Raw genomic sequence first — 20573 nt, 5'->3', positions numbered from 1 at the left:
ACCGCGCCGTAATAATAACGAGTCACCGTGTTACAAACATTATTACAACAAGAACAACAATATACCGTTCATAATAATGATGATAATAATAACAGTACTAATAATACTATACTATAATTATGTATCAGTTGATAGTACACATATTTTTCATTGTGGTTTCACTGTTAGTTCATTTTTTCTTTTTCTTTCTTGTAAACTTTTATTAATATTCGCGTAAACGCGATTTCTAAAAGCTAAAGGTAAAGTTGCAAACTACTCGATAACTGCATTTTTACCAGTCTAACGATGACTTTCGTGTGTGTAAACATACATATTAAATAGTTACTCGATATACATTTCTTCTTTCTTTAACTCTTGCCTCGCTATACTTTTTTTCTTCATTTCCTTTTGTATTTATTATGTATGTATATTACTATCAAGTAATATTCAACGTACTTCATTCCACTTGCATTTCGATTTTTCATCTGATCAAACATTTTTACTTGCTGTATTCCGAGGTGGTGGTGAAAAAGAAGATAATAGTTTCGACTGTGTTTGTTCGCGCCGATCGCTCTACATTTCGTCAGGAAATAATCTAGTATCAAAATACTCCCGAACTCAATGATTTTTTGCATCGTCGACGAACCGTCTAAACTTTTCCAAAGCTGGCTGATAAAGATCGTCGTTAAAAGATCTTACGACGTTCTCCAAGAACTCCTGAGAGAATACTTTCGAGAATAATTTTCCGACGGCCTCAGCACTGAATTTTCTTCTCGCACTGTCAACCTCGCCACACTTTCTGGGACCGAACGGAATTTCAGCTTTGTTTGTCACCCTCGGCATACAGCAAGCTGCCACCTAATTGGCGGTCGCAAAACCCAGCGCCAACCCAGCTGCGAACGAGGCAAGGAAAAAGTGTATCTCTTTCGGCTTGAATGTATCGTTGTTCGTCATGACGTTGTACCATCGACGCGTACGAGACTCGCCGTTCTTCAACAACTGTTCCGCTTTGTCCAATTTCTTGTCAACAAACCTTTCCATCTGCAATAAGAAAACTTTTATTCGACCACGATTACACCGTGCATTTTTTCCTGCCCAAGCTTTTATCGTCACGTACCTCATTTGTTATAACGATTGGATTTTTTTTACATCTCATTTATTTGCATAAGCTCACAAAATATGTTTGAAGTTACGTCGCGTCTAGCTTATTTTACTTGTTAACGGCGTCTTTGTGTGACGTAGTTACTTTACATTTCCTATTATTTTTATTTTCTAGAATAGTTAAACAAATCTTTTTGTACTGTCATTATTATTCTTCTTTTCAAATATTTTTCCTTCATTTACTTTCTGCACTCATTACACATTTTTTATCACCCTTGTAAAACGAAGCATGTTTTTTTTTCTCTACATTCTGAGAACATCCATCTTTGAATATAAATAATAATGGTAAAAATCTACCCGCTGGACTATTATAAATTCAAATAAAGTACAAAGCAGAGACGACAAATGCAATTCCGTGCGAACCAAATTATTATTATTATTTTTTGTGGGGATATATTTTTTTCCAACTTTTCTTTGTTTTTTTTATTGGGTTCAAATTGACGTGATATAAAACAAAATACTAAATTATAATGAACTAATTACCGTGTACTTTTGCAGGTCATATAATATTTCTAAATATTATTATATTTACACATTACACGTATATCTCTTGCATTATATACGCATACATTTCGGTGATTTTACTTCTCTTTTTTTCTCGCGTAGGCAAAGAGTGACTATTATATGATTATTAAAATAGAAATAAAACACAAGATTACTTATTTAGAAAAAATAAAACATTAGGGAATGAAAAAAGAAAACAGTCAAAAGACAAAATAAGCTTAAGGAATACGAAGTTACGAAAAACATTGTCTTGTCAGTCATAAAAAAAAAAAAGGATGGAACAATCCTAAATGAACTAACAACTCGCAGATTTTATTCTTGACTTTAAATTTGGAACAGAAAAAGGACAACAACGGAAAAGGTGAAGAGAAAAAATGATTTCTATACATAATAAAATGTATATGTACCGATAAACCGTTGAAAAAATAACAATGGCCAGAAGCAAAGCAGGAGAATCGTGCGAACCTGATAGAGAGATCGTTTCATCGATTTCCTTTTCTTGTCTTGCGTAACTTGAAAAACGAGGTGGGAAAAGAGAGAAAAATAAATAAAAAGAAAATTATCGATACGATTAAACTCAAGACGCTAGACCGATTAGGAAACCGCCGACGAAACCTGTCGCCAGATATGTGTTGTTTCGAGACCATTGCCCTACCTGCGAACAAAAACGAAACGATAGACTTTACTTCAATTTTAATTCAGAGTTTAGATTCGTGCTGTGGGTGTCGATTTTTGAAAAAATTTTCCTTCTTTCTTTCTTTATTATTCCTATATATAAATATATATATTCTAATACCGATTGAATCCTTTATTCCTATTAGTTTATGTAAATTTTTTTTTCTCTTCTTCCTTCCCTTATCTTCATCATTATTCAATTCTTACCTCGATTCTTTTTAAAATTCGTATTTCTTCTTACAGTTGTCGCTTTCTTTTTTACTCTGCTATTTCCAAGGTTTTTTATAAATCTTTCCAGTATCTTTTCTTTTTTGTACTGCTTTTTATCTTCTCAATCAAATTTAAATTATTATTCATAAAAGTTCTATCAAGCGTCATTAAATTTCTAAAACTCTGTTTGAAAAAATTTCAATTTTTCGTCATCTTTGTGCCTTTTTTTTCAAAGTTTGCTCACCTTATCCAAAAATTTGGGCCCTTCGCCGGTTACTTTTTCCTCCACCTTGTCAGACAACTTTTCTGCTTTCTTCTGTATCTTGTCCCAATTTACTTTTATGTATCCCTGATGCGCGGCTATTTGAAGAATGATGATTCCTCCACCCAAAGCGAACGCAGCTACCTTTCCCACCTTCATTGTGAGCAAACCGGTTGTCCTGTTTACAAATTGAAAAAAGACAGATCAAATAACGTAACATTAATTTTCGCAGACCGTTATCGAGTCAAAAGAAAGCGGAATAAACAGGAAAATTAATAAGAAGACCTCCCAAGATTTAGTGTTGAAAAGAAGTGGAAAGTCTTCGGAGTTTCATCTTATGGTAGCAAGTTTTCTTTTTTACACAAATGCTACGTTTTCATTTTTACTGTAGTGCTAGCGTACTTAACAGCGATATCAAACCTCAAGGATTTTAAACACCTTGGAAATAAATAAAACTGTTTGCAGTAGTGATTGACAATGATGACGCAATTTTGGTATCAAAGCGTCGCTAATTATGCTTTTAAGAGAAAGAGAGCATCAAAGTTGCTGGAGGAACGATTTTCAGTGAAAAAGTCGATTGTGTAATACTGTTAGCACAACCCACTTGTGTTGACGGTCGAATTAGCGACTTGATAAATCTAACACAGTCTATAAGTTATAAATTTCTCATGTTAGTGCTTCAACCAGATGCTTCGAAAATCATAACCCAGCAATTGGTTGACTAAAATAATATTAAAGATGAGTCAAAAGTTTGGGAAAAAAAAAGTGTGAATCGTTTAAAAAAATTTTCAGCGGTGTTCCTTGCGACAACGACAAATAATTCTAATACGTAATAGAAACGGTTTTGAGCTGATTCGAATAACAGAAACAAAGATATCAACAATTTGAGAAAAGATCAGAATGTTCAAAATGCTTTAAACTTTCGTGTTTTGATACGATTTTAATCTTTCTGGGCTGATTTGATTCATGCCCAACTTACCATCCTGAAGCGGTGCCGATGATGATTTGCTTCGTAGCGGAAGTCTTGCTAACGTCCCCCAAAATTTTTTCAATCATACTCTTCGCCTCTCTAGAAACTTCGTTAAGATCGACTATCTCTTTGTTAGCGTCGTCTTTGCCCCTCTTCGCAACAGGAAGACTCATGTTATTTCTGTAAAGAATAAACGAAGTGAAATTTAATTGAACGTAATTTGAAGAATTTTTTATTCATAGAACATAGAATTTTATCTATTTTTCTCTATTACGAGATTAATATCAGAAGTTCTGTTATTTGTTTTTCCTTCTTATTCTCTCTTCCGTTTCCAATAATTACAAAGATTTGCCAAATAATCTGGATGCATATTCGACTTTATTACTGAAAATTTGATAAATGACAAATGGAAGAGAAAATTAAGATAGAAAGGAGTAACACAAGAACTGGCGAATATATATATAACGAACATGACGATGTATTATAGTAATATAGAAATCTATTTTAAATTTCATCTATCAACGCGTATAATATATTTATGGATATTCGAATGACGAACGTTTAGGTGGAAGGGGAAAAATATATCTATGATGAGATAATTTCTATTATAGATGCAAAGAATAGATAGAGCGTAAGTAAGTTGTCTATGCACTCTGATCGCTCTGATCTATATCTATACATCATATACATATATCTGTACTATGCATTGTATGATGCGTAAACAAATTAGGAATACGTTTAATAATAGAACTTTGTTATTTGGTCAAAGTTTATTTTAGTTTATTATAACGAACAAAGAAATATTCAGAGAACAAAACGGAAAAACAAGAAACGAAAAATAAAAATGACACTAATAATGTTTAATGACGAAATTATTTTTGCGCATGAACGAAAAAGATTTTGCAATTTATTGTGAGAATATCTCATGGTTAATAACCTCGTTATACGTGCTAAGGTAAAATGAAATTAACGAATGGATGAACGAATGAATGAATGAATAAGCAAATGAATAAATTATTTGTAGTGATTGAAAAAACGAATGATTACGTAACTGGATGAATGAAGTGATTAAACAAATGAACAAACGGACGAAGAAGTGAATTATTAATAATGACTGAGAAAATGAGTGATTATGTGATGAGTGGACGAATGAAATAAGCAAAAACGTTAATATTTGGATAATATAATGAATCAATAGAGACAAATTCTTCGATTGATGAATGAATGCGTGAATAAATCAAATGAATAGTTAATGAACTTATGGGTGAACGATAAACGCATGAATTGTTAATTAATTAATGACTAGTAATAACAAATAAATGCTGCTAATAAGTGCTATACATAAAATTGAAGAAAAAATGGCAACATAAAGAAATGCATGACTGTGTATACGTAATATAAAATATATAAAAATAACAATACCGTTGTAAAAAAATTTGCAGTTCACGTCGGTACGGCATATTTAAATGATATTGCAATTTTACCAATAATATTTATTATACGAATGTACGTCGCCGAGGTGAAAAAAGAAATGATTATCAAAATATTGTGATTTAAAAAAACAAAACACGGTAAGAAAAAAGAGAAAGAGAAAAATAATTTAGCAAATGCAAAAAAATATGTCTTAAACTACCAGGTACAGCGAACGAAGAGCGAGTGATATCAGCAGCGAGGCGCGCCCGAGCGAAAAGTAAACGGAAAAGAGGTGAGAATAGATAGTAAACCAAAAAAAAAAAAAAAAAAAGGAACATGACAATTGCGTAATTAGAAGGAATTATAAACGATTTAAGATAAGAAGCGGCCCTCCTACCGTACCGTTTACACGATTTGTCTATCGAGTAGCGTATAGCGAGGTCTGAGATTCTGCTCTTCGTCGCGTCTTTGATTGTATCTTAATCACCTGCAACGTCGAATCGGTCTCTCCTGGCTGACAGCTACGGAAAATCTACGCCGCTGTGTTCCGCCTCCCCTCTCGGTCGCTCTCTCTTTTCCCTCTCTCTCTCGCACTTTCTTCTCTCTTTCTCCCACTCGCCGATATCACCCGTTAGGGCGCCGCTGACCTAAATTTCGTGACGTCATAAGCACTTACAGCGCCCCTAGACGGTCAACGTTGAACTAAGGCCGCCGATTTCATTCGCCTGTTCCGTTAGATCCGACCAATGAAATCACTTACAAGTCGAGACAGATTACTTGTCGATTATGAACGGGCTCCTGTCACCTGAAAATTTCCTGATTGAATCGTGCTATATTTACGGAAAGCTAACTGCTAGTATGGATTTTCCCGAATTACGTGCGTGCTTTTATACGTCTCTATCTCCCTGTTGGGAGTACAAGAAATTCTGAAATCGTAGACGCGGTGAATATTCAACAAGTCGGTATTTCCGATCGGCCATGTTTGATGTGACGTGATTTTATTTATTTCGTCATTATTCATAATTAACGTCATCACCGATCTACGTTAGCAATCACTGAGATACAGACGTACACTTTTATTCAAGCTACGATTTAAAAAATTTTCTAGCCAGATTCGTACTCCCGTTCTCGCACGATTCGATTAGGAAATTTCCTCGCTTCTGACGTCACAAAATATATACATATATGACACGCTGGGTCAGCGGGGCCTCAATTTACTGTTACACCAACGCATACAGGGTGCATCATTGAAAGTATTATGTTTTTTAGATACAGTTTTGTCAGATGTTACACGTTATCCGTCGTTGAGATGGGACTGCATACTCAGAATCACTATCCCCGAGTGTATACACCATAGGATGTATGAACGTTGATTGAATATTTCGAATGCCTCATCCTGTCTATTTTTGGGCTTCTTAGGCAACCGTAGTTTGGACTCATGTCTATTTTAATACCGGATGCTATATCCGGGTGTTTTGTTTCAGAACTTGCTGATTGATTCATCAGATGAGCCTTTCAGTTATTTTGTTTTCAAAATGTGGCAAACAAAATCCATTGCAAAAGATTCTCTAGGAAAGAGAGACGAAGCTTGACAGGAATATAATTGAGAAAGAGACACTAAATTTTATGTCAGTATTGCCAGCTGCTGATTAACCAAAATGTACTGTAATGAAAAAACAAAGTATGTAGTAATCAAACAACGAGTCTTTATTTTGTGACAATTGACAGTTTTGTAGTATTTTAAACATTCAAAACTGTAATTTGAATTCAAAGAACTGACGCAACAGTTTCAATTTTAATGTTAACGGTTTCTTGTTATTAGCTTGGAGAATTTTTTCGCCATTTCAGTGTAGTTTTCAAATTTTCTTGTACAACAGAATGGAACTAAAAAGCGTTAAAATGCATGGCAAAATACATACATCCAACGATGTATACATTAATTGAGACAAAAAAAAGAAAACATGATAAAAAATAATTCAATATTACAAAAGTACCACTTCAATTATGACGATATACAGTCATATCAATAATAATGATACGTAAAATATTCCGAATAAATTGAAAGAAAAACTTCGCTCTTCTGTGGACTTTCGATTAATTCTTCTTCTCATTTCTTACCGAAGCTTCAATCGAATGATAATCTTCTAGTTGGTTTTTCTTTCACAACTTATTTTATCGCTGTAATCGTTATATCGCATTACTGTCAATTATTATTTATAACTAACAACCTTACCGTAGTTGAGAAGAAAAAATAGAGAAAACCGTGCATTATTTTTGCCGTTTTTTATGTTGTTGACTTTGCATACAATAATTGTTAACGATAGTAACTATATGAATAACACAATAGTAATAATATTAATAATGTTATACGATAGATGGTATTGTATATAATTAGTGCTCATCGTCAGGAGGCTAGCTGTAAAAATTTAGTATATGATAATTGTATTTGCCCCGTTGGGATGCGCCTTTCTCTCCTCTTGTAACGTTACAATTCAAATTGAAAAAATCTCAAACGGGCGTGAGTAATTAATAACACATTGAGAGAAACGAAAAAAAATAAAAAACGCAGAATGATGAAACTGAGAAAGAGAAGAACAGCAAGAGAAAGAACTATTTATCCCACCTTTTTAACAATGCTTATAATTCCCAATAAATTCCTCTTGCTCGTTTTTTTTTTTTTTTTTTTTTTTCATATTTCCCTTCCCTCTTGTTCTTTTTAACCAAATTTTCATATCCAACGAAAAATATATGATATTACTACGTAATATTTAACTTCGTAAGCGAGAAATTCATCTATTCCTTTTTTTCTCAAATGATCTCAAATAGATAACTCATCACAATGTAATGATCTTGTGCAGTTTGCTCGTTTTTCGGTTTTTTTTTTGTTTTTTTTTCTAATTTTCCTCTCTACTTCCTTACGTTTTTTTTTCTTTCAAAATACAATTGGAGCGCGTAGAAAATTACCCACTACATACCCTCTAATACCTATATAATGTATACTCGATGCCGTTACTCACACACGCATTCACGTATAATTATAATATATGATCACTAAATATATAATAAGTGTGTATGTATATGAAGTAAAATTACGAGCGTGAACACGAGAAGTTTCGTGGAAAAAACAACAACAAACAAACAAGAAAAATTATAAAATATAAGTTGCGTACACACATTTAAGGATTATCGTCATAAACATTATTATTGTTAAAATGTGTGTATATAATATTCATTTACATTATATCATGTTACTATATTATATAATATATAATAATTGTGTGTGGTGAAAAATTCAAACGGTCAAATTTAATATTTTTTCCATGTGTTTTTTTCGTTTCTGTTTACATTGTTTTTGTTTTTTTCTTTTTTATATCAAAGATACTCGAATGCTGTAGTGATAGCATCATCAGCAGCAGCAGCAGCAAGGTCCACGTTTATATTATTATAATAATGTTAACTAGTTAACTTCTTTTTCAATTCTTTTTTCAATTTTTTTTTTTTTTTTTTTTACTCCTGTTTATCAAATTCTCCTTTATACTTATTAAACATCGTTCATCACGTTTGCCAAGCGCGTATATTTATTTAGTTGTCTTCTTTTTTTTTTCATTTTTTTTATTTTTTAGTTCTTATTTTCGTATGAAATTTCAAAAAGGTGGTGAAACTATAATCAAATACACAAAGTAAACGCGTTTTTGGCGAACGTTGACAATTATGAACGACATTTTACTTTTATGATTGAAAGTTTCTTTTCTTCACAAAATGAAATGGTTATTTCTTCAGAATGAGGAAAAAAAAAAATTTCAATCTTCATCATCATCATTGCATCATCATCATCATTTTCAAGAAACCCGTGCGGCCAGCGGTTATAACCCAAGATGCTAAACAACGATTTTATTGGTTCCTACAATTTGGTCTGAGTTTTGGTTTTTGCTTTCCTCTTTCTTCTCGTTTTTTATCTACAAAAATACCTCATTTTCTCATTATTTAACTTGTCCGATTTTTTTTTTTTTTTGCCTTCTTCCTCTTTTTCTTTGATTTTCGTACTTCGGTTTTGGTTTTTTTTTTCGACCACAACGAAAGAACACGAAAAAAAAAACTGAATTTAAAAAAATAAAAAACAAAAAACGAAATAACAATCATGGAACCGAAGAGAAGCTAAAACAAAAGTTTCTTCTCGCTGGCGCAGGGGTTTAAAAGCAGAGAAAAAAATAGAACAAAAAAAAAAAAAAAAAAGAAACCACAATTTGATAACTTAATTATAAAAATAATGGTTATTCTGTAATTAAGACAATTACAATAATACTACAGCGTAACATTGATACAATCGTAATATTATTTACGCATATACAGGGTTTTTACTTTTCAATTGATAATTATAATAATAATTATTAATATTGTTGTTCCTATGTGCTTGTTTCCCTCTGTTGTTATGAATTATCAAGCAAAAAAATTGAAATTATGTGAAACGATTTTCATCGTTTGCTTCGAACTCGCGTAAATATACATATTTACTTACACACCGATTGCAAAACAATTATTATACAACAAATTGTTAGAAATTAGTTGGGCGAAGCGTGTGGGGAAAAAAATGATAATAAATGATCGAAGTAAGTATCATTATTAGTATTATATATTCAAAAAAAACCCTGTACATTTGAAACCTCCATTTAATTAATATTATCGATAATATAATGTTACACATCACGCTGAGCGTGAGATGTTTCAATTCATCATCATCATCAATAAGAATAATAATAATAGTATTACAATAACGTGGTGTTTTTAGGATAATAATAATAGTTAGAAGTTTGTTTCTTGATCTTTTTTTCCTTTTTCGTTTTACATTTTTTTGTTTCTTTATCTCATCTCTTCATACTTATTTACTCGCATTTACTCTTTCTCATCGTCGCACTCTCAACTCTATATTAATTTTTATCTTTCCCATTTTCTCACTCATTGATCTTTGAGTCACATACTGCGAAGAGAATTACTTTTCTTACGCGTACATTCATTTGTTTTTTTTTTTTCGTTTTTTTTTTTTCTTCCTTTTCTGTAATCCAAAAAAACGTGTTCGAGGAAAGCGAAAAAGCAGCCCTTTCAAGACAATAAAACAAGCGATCTCGAACGATTCTCTTCGTTCTGAGCACGGAACTTTTGTTTGCATACACGCGGGCGCAAACACATACACACACACACACACACTCACGCACACGAGGGGTGGAATTTTCAAAATTATTCAATTATTTTTCTGTTTTTTTTTTTCATTTACTCTTTTTCCGTTTCCTCTATAAGCTGCGTGTGTTTTTTTTACTCTCGTTGTAAGAATAAAAGATTTTTCATTTTTTTTTCCTCTCTTTATCTCGTTTACACAATTTCCTACAATTTTTTTGTGGTTTTTGCTGTTCTTGTCAAATCCATGTTCTTCGAAATCTTAGTTTTATTTCTTTCTTATACTCTTGCTCTCTTGTTTACTTTCCACTTCTTTGCCGTCCTAACATTTTTGTTGCGTTTTTTCTTCTTTTTTCAAATTTTTCCCCCTCTCTTTTGCACAATACATTGAAACCATTTTCGTTAGTAATAATCGTCTCTCTTCGTATTGATTTTTTTTTTTTTTTTTTCTTGCTTTTAAACCAGTTTTTCTCTTTTTTTTCGGTAAGTTTTTCGCACCGCGTTTCCTTTTTTTTCTTCTCTTTTCTTTCCTCTGTCTCTCTCTCTCTCTCTTCGTTTTTTGATAATACGTATTCACGTATAATAATTATTTTATACCGAATATTTTTCGATCTTTCGCTTCGTTTCTTTCGTATATCAATCAAGTTATAGTTATATTAGGTATATTGCGTGTATTAGAAAAGAAAGACAGAGAAGAGAAAAAAAATTCACAAAACAAACTAGAGTGAAATAAATTGAAACAGACGCCAATGCAGACAACAATCGGACGAGAAAACTCTGAAAAAAAAAAAAAAAAAAAACATATAGGAAAAGATAATGAATTATATTTTCGGTGTTCAAAATGAGGGAAATTAAAAACAACGAGTTGCAGAAATAGGTATCGTCTATTTCGTTTTTCAGACGATATATGATTCTCTAATATACTGAGATCGATCAAAGAGGAAAAAATTACCAGAAAAAAAGAAGCAAGCGTAGAACAAAAAGAACAAATAGAAACAAATAGTTTCAGTGTAGTTGGTAGTATTTAAACAGCGATAATAAACTGTTGACAATATCTGGTAATAAAAACAATAATCGTCGACGTCGCGTTGTTGTTATTATTATTGTTTTCGTTGTTTTGAGGAAAAAAAGAATAGTAATAATAGTAATAGCAATAATAATCATAGTAATAATAATAATCGTAATAATCGTGAATCGTATTGAATTGTGAATCATAGAAATTATAGAAATATCGGTAATGTTACAAAAAAAATATGAAGGAAAACAAACAGAAAAAATTACAAATATATAAGGAATTAACAAGCCAAAATGACGAAGGTCAAAAATATTGAATATAATAACAAGAGATTATTGTTATTTCTTCTGCGTAGAACAGTAGAAAAGAATGACGGGGTATTTTTTTTCTTTCCTTCAAATGGTGTTCGATTTCTATTACGATTTTATTATTTTCGCGCCCTTTCAAAGTCGTCATCGCCGCGTATCCGTAATATAAAACAGAGAATTAACCACCCCGTTATCGTATTTTATTATTAACGACAAAAACGGATGACGTCAAAGATAAGATGGCGACGAAAAATAAAACCAGAAGAAATCTCGCCCCGTTAATCCTCCTCGTTCAAGTTTTTGCTACCAAGAAAATCAGCTCTACTCCTTCTTGGTGGCAACTGCCTGTTTCGCCTGGTGAGCCTGAAGCACCGCGACGGCTTCCTCGACTTTCGCCTTGAGTGACTCGTTATGCTCGAGCATGTGAAGCAGCTCTGAATTATCGATCTCCAAAAGCATGCCGGTTATCTTGCCGGCAAGATCGGCATACATTCTTTGAATCAGTGGGAAAAGCCGCTCTCCCAGCATCTGTTTCTGCTCCTGAGGTGGAGCTGCCGCCAACATTGTCGCAGTCAGAGGCTCTTGACCCTGGATGTGAACCGCTTGCTGAACCGGAGCTGGTGCTGGTATCGCCATCGCTTGTGGAGGGTTTCGCATGTTAGCCGTGTACTTGTAGTTCGAAGGGCGACCCTGAGGTGAAACTCCCACTGCTGGTCCGGGCATAGTGCGACCCTGCATATTGGCTCCGCCGACTGCTTGTTGCCCTGGAAGAATTTTTTTGTTTCTTTGTAAGATACGCGTCGCTTTGAAGGATTCTTGTTATTTTTGTAAAGACAATTATGAAAGTTAAAGCAGGGAAGATTTTAAATCAGAGATATGGTAAAATAATATGTTAATTGAACAAAGTGTTTAAAAACATTGACAGAATCATTGAGAAAAGAGTAACAACGAAGTTAATTCGACGATATTCATCATTAGAAAGACAAGGGTGAATGCCAAATACGATTTAGCAGTTCTTTAATTTTTTTCCATGACCTGCTCGTCACATGCAAAAATTTTTTTTCGAGTATTCTCATACGCTTGCAAAGAATTTTGTCGAAAAATGATTGAAAAAAAGAGGTTCAAATTAATTTGGCATGATTTTAAATTAGAAGTATGTTTACTGATTGAAGTGCTCAAGAACATTGACAAAATCAATGAAAGAGCAGTAATACAGCAAGATCACAGTGAATTTGATGAAGTTGATAAAAATTTCAAACCAAAGGTAAGCCGAAGCATCGATTTACTGTGGACAAGATAAGCTAGAAATCAGTTGAATGTGCTTGGTCCCATCAGTAAGGAAACCGAATTAATTTTGTATTAAAAATTAACTCGCCGATTTCGTATTAAAAATTAACTCGGGTCGATTTTATAAAATATCTCAAAGAATTCTAATATAAGAGTAAACAGAAAAATCGAAAAATATTGATTATAGTAACTGATAAACGTTTCGCGCAGTATCAAAGTAACAGATTTTTCGTTTTAAACTCTGAATCTCTGATAAGGAAGCTTCCATAAATTACATAACACGCTTGAAGGAGGAGGGGGAGGGGGGGGGGGGGGGCAAGGAATTCGTTACGCTTTGTTACATTGGGGAGAGGCTTGGTATCGTCATTACGCAACGATATTTTTTCATGCAGCAATACATTTTATGTCTTATCAATAACTAGCTTTGAATTTTATTCAAAAAAAAAAAAAAAGCGGTCATTGATGGAAAGTGTTATGTCACATTGGGGGGGAAGGAACGCTTTGTTACAAACTGTCGTACGAGGGGGGGGTTACGTTGCGTCATTTATGGAATCTCCGTAAACAGTAGCAATCAACTAGACACGTTTTTTTCTGACCAGTGATGGTTTAAAATTAATTTTTCAATTCGAAATAAACTCTTTAGCTGAACAAAGTATGAAATGAAAATTGATGCGAAGGTTACTAAACTAGGAAACGAATAAATTGTAAAGCGAATCTTATAGAATTGATCAATCTGACAGTGCAGACAAACCAAAAAATTCATTCATAAGATTCAGAATCCGTAAAACCTTTTTTTTTTCTCTCCAAAAACAACGGACCTAAAGAGAATTTTTAATTACAATGAAACTCTTCAATTGAAATGACTTTGATGTCACAGCAAAGAAATAAAAAAAATAACTACGAAATACCAAATCTAAGTAATAAATTTTGTAAAACTGATGAGTAATTAGTAATAAAAGCAGTTTAAAAAGGTTTTTCATCTGTGTAAAAATCAGCAAAGCTAGTCTTTTTCTAAACATGAATGTATATAAAAATAATTTTTAACTTGAAATAAACTCTTCGATTGAATGGAGTATCAGATAAAAATCTGATAAGCTAAACAACCAGTAAACTCTAATGCAAATTTTGTAAAATTAATCAATCCATTGAGGAGTAAAGACCAAGGATGACATTTATAAGTTTGAAAAACAACAAACAAGAAAGTCTTTTTCTCACCAGTAATTGGCCTAGCGGAAAGAGCATTGCGCATGCCGCCAGCGGGAGCAGTCGGTGCTCTAGGGGCTGCACGGAACGGACCCTGCATAGCAGCGAATCCGGAATTGCCAGTTTGGGCATTTTGTCGGACTTGGTTAGGCTGAGCAGGCCACCGAGGAGTGGCGCGTATTTGGGCCATCTGAGCAGGGCCGTAGAATCTCTGCGGCTGCGGGATAGTAGGAACAAAGTAGCTGCCGGCTGCGCCGGGCTGGAAGATCTGGCCCATCTGTTGCATCCGCATGTTTGCCATGCGCTGCATGTACTGAGAAGCCAAATGTGCCTTACGGTCCTCCTTGCGCTGCGCCAATGCCACGTAGAGTGGCTTAGTACCGACGATGCGACCTGCGGCAAAGTAAGAAGTCTTAAGTACCGTTCTAAATTTACAAAATAGTTCATTTGACTACAAACAATAATCAGAGTAATAAATTGAACTTTTTTCTTTGTATTTTGTGACTCTTTCTTAGGACGGAATGTAAAAGTTTAAATAATCTAGATATTAATACGGTTTCTTCATTCTGGTCAAAACATGAACTATTTTCCTAGTTAGAAAATGACCGTTATATAAATTTCATTTGCATGACAATATTTGTTCGATGAAAACGCTCCCAAAAAATTTTACGAACCAAGTTCCAAATTCGAGAATGACCTTTACTACGGCTATTAGAATGAATAACATTTATTGAAAAGCGAACAAAACACAATGGATAGAAATTCTCAACATACCGTTCATTTCAGTGACAGCTTTGGTCGCTTCCTCCGGCGAAGAGAAGCAGACGAATCCGAATCCCTTGCTGCGTCCCTCCTCCATCATAACCTTGGCAGAAGTGATTGTACCGAAGGGTGTAAACTCCTTGCGGAGACGTTCGTCGTCGATGGTGTCATCAAGGTTTTTAACATACAAATTAACGCCCTGGTAGCGATTGAGTCGCTCTATTTTGAGCTGCTCGAACTTGCGCTTCAACTCCTGCTGACGCTCTGCCTTCTTCTGTGCTCTGCCGACGTACAAACATTTGCCCTCGAGAATCTCCTTGCCATTCAACTCGGTGACAGCCAGCTCGGCTGCTTCGGGATCCTCGAAAGCAACAAAGCCGAAGCCTCGCGATTTGCCATCGTCTTTGCTCATCACCTTGTGGCTGTTTATTGGACCGTATTTTTCGAACATCTCGCGAAGCTTCTCGTCGTTCATATCCTCGCCAAAGTTCTTGACGTAGACGTTCGTGAACAGCTTGGCTTTCTCGCCCAATTCCTTCTCACGCTCTTTTCTTGGGATGAATTTGCCGACGTAAACCTGAAGAAGATATTACCATAGAAAAATAACCCAAAAGATCATTGCGATCGAAATGTATAATGAAGTAAATCGTCGATGAAAAAATGGTCAGGGTTTTGGGAATCAATATCTCGACAACCAGTGATTCGATTCAGATTTAATTTATTCAAAATTATGCAGACCGTTGTCGGTTACTATTATTATTATTATTATTTTTTTCTATAACATTTCAGGTTCAATTGATTATAAGCACTGTTATTCAGAATTAATGATAATCATGTTTTGCAGTGACGACGAGTGCTTGCAAATGACACAACAGATTTACTTAGTATGTTTTGATAGCTTATCTTGTTTGCCAGGATTCGAAACTCTTGCATTTGATTTACTCAACAGAATAAAAACCTTTTGAGTTGAAATTTGAGTTTTCATAAGAAAAAAATTCACTGATATATTGAATTAACGAAATATATGGTGATTAGAAGAAGAAAAAAAAAAAATAAGATGGCGGCAGGGAGGATAGGCTACCTAAGAATACAATCTCCAAATTTCAAGTTAGTCATTCGATCTATTTTCCATATACATAGGCACCGCAAAACATGTAACAAAGTAAAATCATTAAAAACTTTAATGAATTCATTCTCATAGAAAAAATAGGTAAACAAAGCTTGATTTATATACTATTGATGAAAATAAATTCCAATTGATCTGATTCATCGGTTGTTGAAATAATAAGTTCGAAAATCCACCAACTTTATGAGCTGCCTTGATCGTATCTAAATCTTTAAATTAATAATAAATTTTACATTGGCTTTCGTCTTTACAATATCCTTCAATTCTTTCTGCACACTCCAAACATACAAATTCATTCAACAATCGTTAAGTCATTTAATCATCCAAATAACTAATAATACACCGTTCACCACAAACCTCCAACGATTTATAACAGCATTTGTAGTAAACACGCGAAATCCCCTTATTCTATATTGACTTTTAGTAATTTTTAAATTTTCTACGTACTTTTTTTCCATTGAGCAACATGCCGTTGACTTTATCGATCGATTTGTTTGCCGCTTCTTCAGTTTCAAAATGGACAAATCCGTAACCTTTTGAGGCGCCCGTCTCGTCCTGCGCGACTTTGCAGCTCAAGATATTACCGAATGCGGAAAATGTGTCGTACATCGCTTTGTTGTCAATGTTTTTGTCCAGGTTTTTGATGAATACGTTGCCCACTCCAGATTTTCTCAACGAAGGATCGCGCTGGGACCACATTATACGGATCGGCCTTCCCTTTATCATGTCAAAATTCATCGTGTCCAAGGCTCGTTCCGCTACGAAATTAAAAAAGAGAAACCAAAAGTTACAACAAGCTTTACATGAATTATCGCACATTATTTTTCTACTGCTACTGCAAGGGAAGAAACACTTGTTACTAATAACGATTCAAATTCAATTCATATGATTTAGCATACGAAGAGTATATAGGAAAAAGTCAGCAAAAATATTAAAATTATATTCTTTCAAAGCGCTGAAAGTTTTATTGTAACGTTAATCAATTTTCCAAATTATGTTAATGATGACTTTTCAGAAATGCAGGTAAACTTTAGTGTAGCCTTTTTCTATCTTTTGGAAAAACTCTAAAGGAAATTAACTCACGAGTTAATTTTTGACAAAGATTGAACGTTGTTGTGCCAAAACAAAAACTGCAACTTTCATAATTGCGTGATAGTACGAGAATCACAAAAAAATTTCTCTATTACAAAAATTGGATAAATAATAACAAATAATTACAAGCGATTAGTTCCACATATATTTAACACCATATTCTGAAGAGAAAAATCAAGAGAAAACTTTGTAAAAACTTTATTGTTCATTGTAGAACCATATGTTGAAACAGATCTGATTGTTGCAGACTCATTGCAGGATTTTCACGCTTGATTCAACTAGATGCAATGTCACCATTGGCTAATAATTTAAGTAAACGACAATCCAAGAAGGAGCGAAGAGATACTTGAAAAGAAATTGCCGCTTATTTTCCAGACATTTGAAAAAGACTTGTAAGAGAACAAGGAAAGCTTTCCAAGTAAAAAATTAGTGCTGATACGGTTGGAAATAAGAAATTAATCATCTTTCAAATGTCTAGATACGCCGTTAAAATGGCTCGGCATCATTACTTAATGAACAGGAAACAATATAATAATAATAGTACAAGATATCCGAGGCGAAATTCAGAACAGAAAGAAAGAAAGAAACCCACGCATCTGTTCACACAGTGTGCGCACTTGTACATATGGGGCATTCCATGTCAAATTAGCAGCTCCTGTACCTCACCCGCCTCAATTTTAATCATTTTTGAGTATGATATTCTTAACGACCCAAAAAGATCACAGAATTTTTTTTGAGATTTTTTTCAGCCCCCGGTGATATTTGAGGAAAAAAAAAATTGGAAAAATGAAAAAACTAATTCTAAAAATGCCATTTTCAAAAATCTGAATAGCTTCAAGCAGACCCTATGATCTGAAATGTGATTTTTAAGCACCACAAGAGAATAGGATCTCAATATTTACTATTTTTTTTTTTCCATAAGTTTTTAGTTTTTCCATGACAGGATTAAAGTTTTTTGTATCTCTATTTTCTGATCCAAATAGTTAATGGAATCATGAACATAATGTGAATTGAGGCACATATATATATATATAAAAACAATTGCAGCGTGAAAAAAATTAAATCTTGCGCAAAAAATAGTAAATATTCAGATCCCATTATCGTGTGGTGCCTTAAAATCACATATCAAATCATAGAATTTGTGTGAATTTTGTAAGATTTATAAAAATAGCTATTTCGAAATTGTTTTTGCAAATTTTCACAAACATCACCAGTGGCTAAAGAATGTCAGAAAAAAAAATTCCCGAGACTCTTTTGGGTGTGTAAGAACATCATACTTAAAAATGATTAAAATCGAAGGGGTTGAGGTACATGGGCTGCGAGTTTGACGTGGAATGCCCTATATACATGTAACGTCTGTTGCACACACGAGTAGGTCACGTGATACGTCCGCCGGCGACGCGACGGTTCGAATTGTTGTTATTCATTCCGCGGCCGGGCCGGAATGGATTTCCCTTCTTTCTTTCACTCGGATTATTTTCCTCGTCGATATCAGGTCGCGTCGTCGCCAGCATGCGAAATGACCACTGAATTCAGCAGCACGCATAGTTATATAAGGCATTCCTTTCCTGCATTCTGCTTATGGATTTCGGAATTCAATCTACATAAAACTCCTTATTTCATGAACGAGAGTTCGCGATCGGATCTAGGAATTTACTCACGAAGTGGTAAAATCTTCTTTAATACTTAAATTGGCATTGAAAACTAGAAAATTGCGATGCTATTGCTGCATTCTGCTTATGGGATTCAATCGAAAAAATTTTACATTCCATGAACACAAATTTCGCGGTCTGATATGCACACGAAGTGTGGATTTTCATGTACGTTGAGACAGTAGTGGCATAATTTCAGTTCTCTTTTGACCGGTGTCAACTGTTGATAAACATGATATCAACTAATCAGAATTAAGGACAGACCGGAAGAAAATGGCGCAACGGCTGCTGCATCCTGCTTATGACTTATCAGACTTATGGAATTCTATGTGCAGAGGCCTTAAGGAGGGAGAGCGAGGAGGGGAGGGGGGAGTCGACGCCATTGTGAGGAATTGGATAAAATTCAATATGGCGGACGAAAACTACAGAATGCACGTGTCACGGCTTGGTCACGAGTTAGGGAAGCGAGATTTTCAGGAAATCGGGAACGGACGGACAGCCTCGTAGGTTCTACAAAACTACAAACAACAATCTAGCGTCAATTACCGAAATACTGACCGTCGGCTGGCTGCTGGAAGTTGACGTACGCGTAGCCAAGGGAGCGGCGAGTGATCATATCTCTGCACACGCGTATCGAAAGTACGGGGCCTGCCGATGAAAATTTCTCGAAAAGCATTGCCTCGGTTATGTCCGAGTGCAGATCACCGACGTACAGCGATGCCATCGGATAATTAGGCGCTCCTGGATTCATTTTCGTTCACTTTCCTACTTATCACGACCGTACAGATACTTCTCGCCTTCAATATGGCTTGTTATTAGCCCGTGTGGTTGTTTCCTTTGTAAATTCCTTCCGGACCTTTCTTTTCTTCCTTCTAACAGCAGCTGGTATCAATGATTTTTTCGCCTTCCTCCGTATGCTGTATCAAAACCAACAAGGATATTTATTAGCTATCTGTTTTATTACCGATTTTTCTTGGTTTCGGTTATTCTTCTTGATTTTAATAAATTTATTTTTCTTCCTTTTGCAATTTTTATAAATTTTTATATATATATTTTTTTTTTTTTTTTTGTAATAAAACGCAAATAATTGTCACACACACGTTGTGTTGTTTTATTTCCTTTCCCTTCTTCGTCGTAGTCTTCTTCTTCTTCTTGTTAACACCTTTATTGGCTTCTTCTTTTTTTTATTATTTTAAAATCTATATTTTTCCCTTCTTCACACAACTTGATATATCAAGGTGCTTATTTATTTATCTTTTTTTAATATCTTCACAAGTTTCGCGATTTTCAAACTACGGTTTTACGATTTTTTTGTTTTTTATTTTTAAAGATTTTTTATAGATTTTTTTTTTGGGGTGGGGGATGAGGATGAGGGTTTTTTTAGTTGTGGATTTTTTGTTTTTTTTTGTATTTTATGTTTTTTTAATATAGGAGAGTTAATTCACGAATGGAGGTGGGTTGTGTGACCTATTTTTTTTTAGGAAAAAGGAGACACAACCACACGTGAACACAACTCTACTCTTAATGAGGAAGAGGCAGTGAGGCCATTCCGCGTCACGGTTATATACCGGACCGCAGGACGCCATTTCTTGCGCAAACAAGTAGTTCCTCGATACGAATAAACCTGGAATAATATGGTGCCGAATGGTGATAATTATATATCGATATAATTAATAACGTTGCTAGATTTCTTTTAGCGGTTTTTCGTTTAATCTGCAAGCATCAATCAATATTTAATGCTATTTCTGTCGACTCGCGTCGTAACCGAAACTCGTCGCTATTGGC

The 20573-nt window shown here is 34.2% G+C and overlaps 2 protein-coding genes across 6 annotated transcripts; both read right to left on the bottom strand.

Moving 5' to 3' along the window:
- Window positions 1-811: 811 nt before the first annotated feature.
- LOC124411659 (FUN14 domain-containing protein 1) lies at window positions 812-5733 on the bottom strand. 4 transcript variants are annotated; one of them, XM_046890916.1, is made up of 4 exons: window positions 5577-5733; window positions 3771-3941; window positions 2774-2969; window positions 812-1020 (listed from the first exon to the last, which is right to left on the bottom strand). In XM_046890916.1, exons 2-4 carry the CDS (start codon window positions 3932-3934, stop codon window positions 838-840), a joined length of 543 nt encoding a protein of 180 aa, XP_046746872.1. In that variant the 5' UTR covers window positions 3935-3941; window positions 5577-5733; the 3' UTR covers window positions 812-837. The 4 variants fall into 4 exon arrangements, with proteins under 4 accessions (XP_046746872.1, XP_046746873.1, XP_046746871.1 ...); XM_046890917.1 differs by having other exon boundaries at window positions 5572-5728; XM_046890915.1 differs by lacking the exon at window positions 5577-5733 and adding an exon at window positions 5184-5315.
- Window positions 5734-10233: 4500 nt separating this feature from the next.
- LOC124411658 (polyadenylate-binding protein 4-like) lies at window positions 10234-20319 on the bottom strand. 2 transcript variants are annotated; one of them, XM_046890912.1, is made up of 5 exons: window positions 19335-20319; window positions 16492-16802; window positions 14931-15495; window positions 14169-14549; window positions 10234-12430 (listed from the first exon to the last, which is right to left on the bottom strand). In XM_046890912.1, the coding sequence occupies exons 1-5, from the start codon at window positions 19537-19539 to the stop codon at window positions 11988-11990; spliced, it is 1905 nt and encodes a 634-aa protein (XP_046746868.1). In that variant the 5' UTR covers window positions 19540-20319; the 3' UTR covers window positions 10234-11987. The 2 variants fall into 2 exon arrangements, with proteins under 2 accessions (XP_046746868.1, XP_046746869.1); XM_046890913.1 differs by having other exon boundaries at window positions 19347-20319.
- Between the last annotated feature and the right edge of the window lie 254 nt (window positions 20320-20573).

This window comes from Diprion similis, chromosome 10 (assembly GCF_021155765.1).
Source record: "Diprion similis isolate iyDipSimi1 chromosome 10, iyDipSimi1.1, whole genome shotgun sequence".
Lineage (NCBI taxonomy): Eukaryota > Metazoa > Arthropoda > Insecta > Hymenoptera > Diprionidae > Diprion > Diprion similis.
Note: the sequence above shows the minus strand (reverse complement) of the source record. Positions and strands in the feature narration are given on the sequence as shown.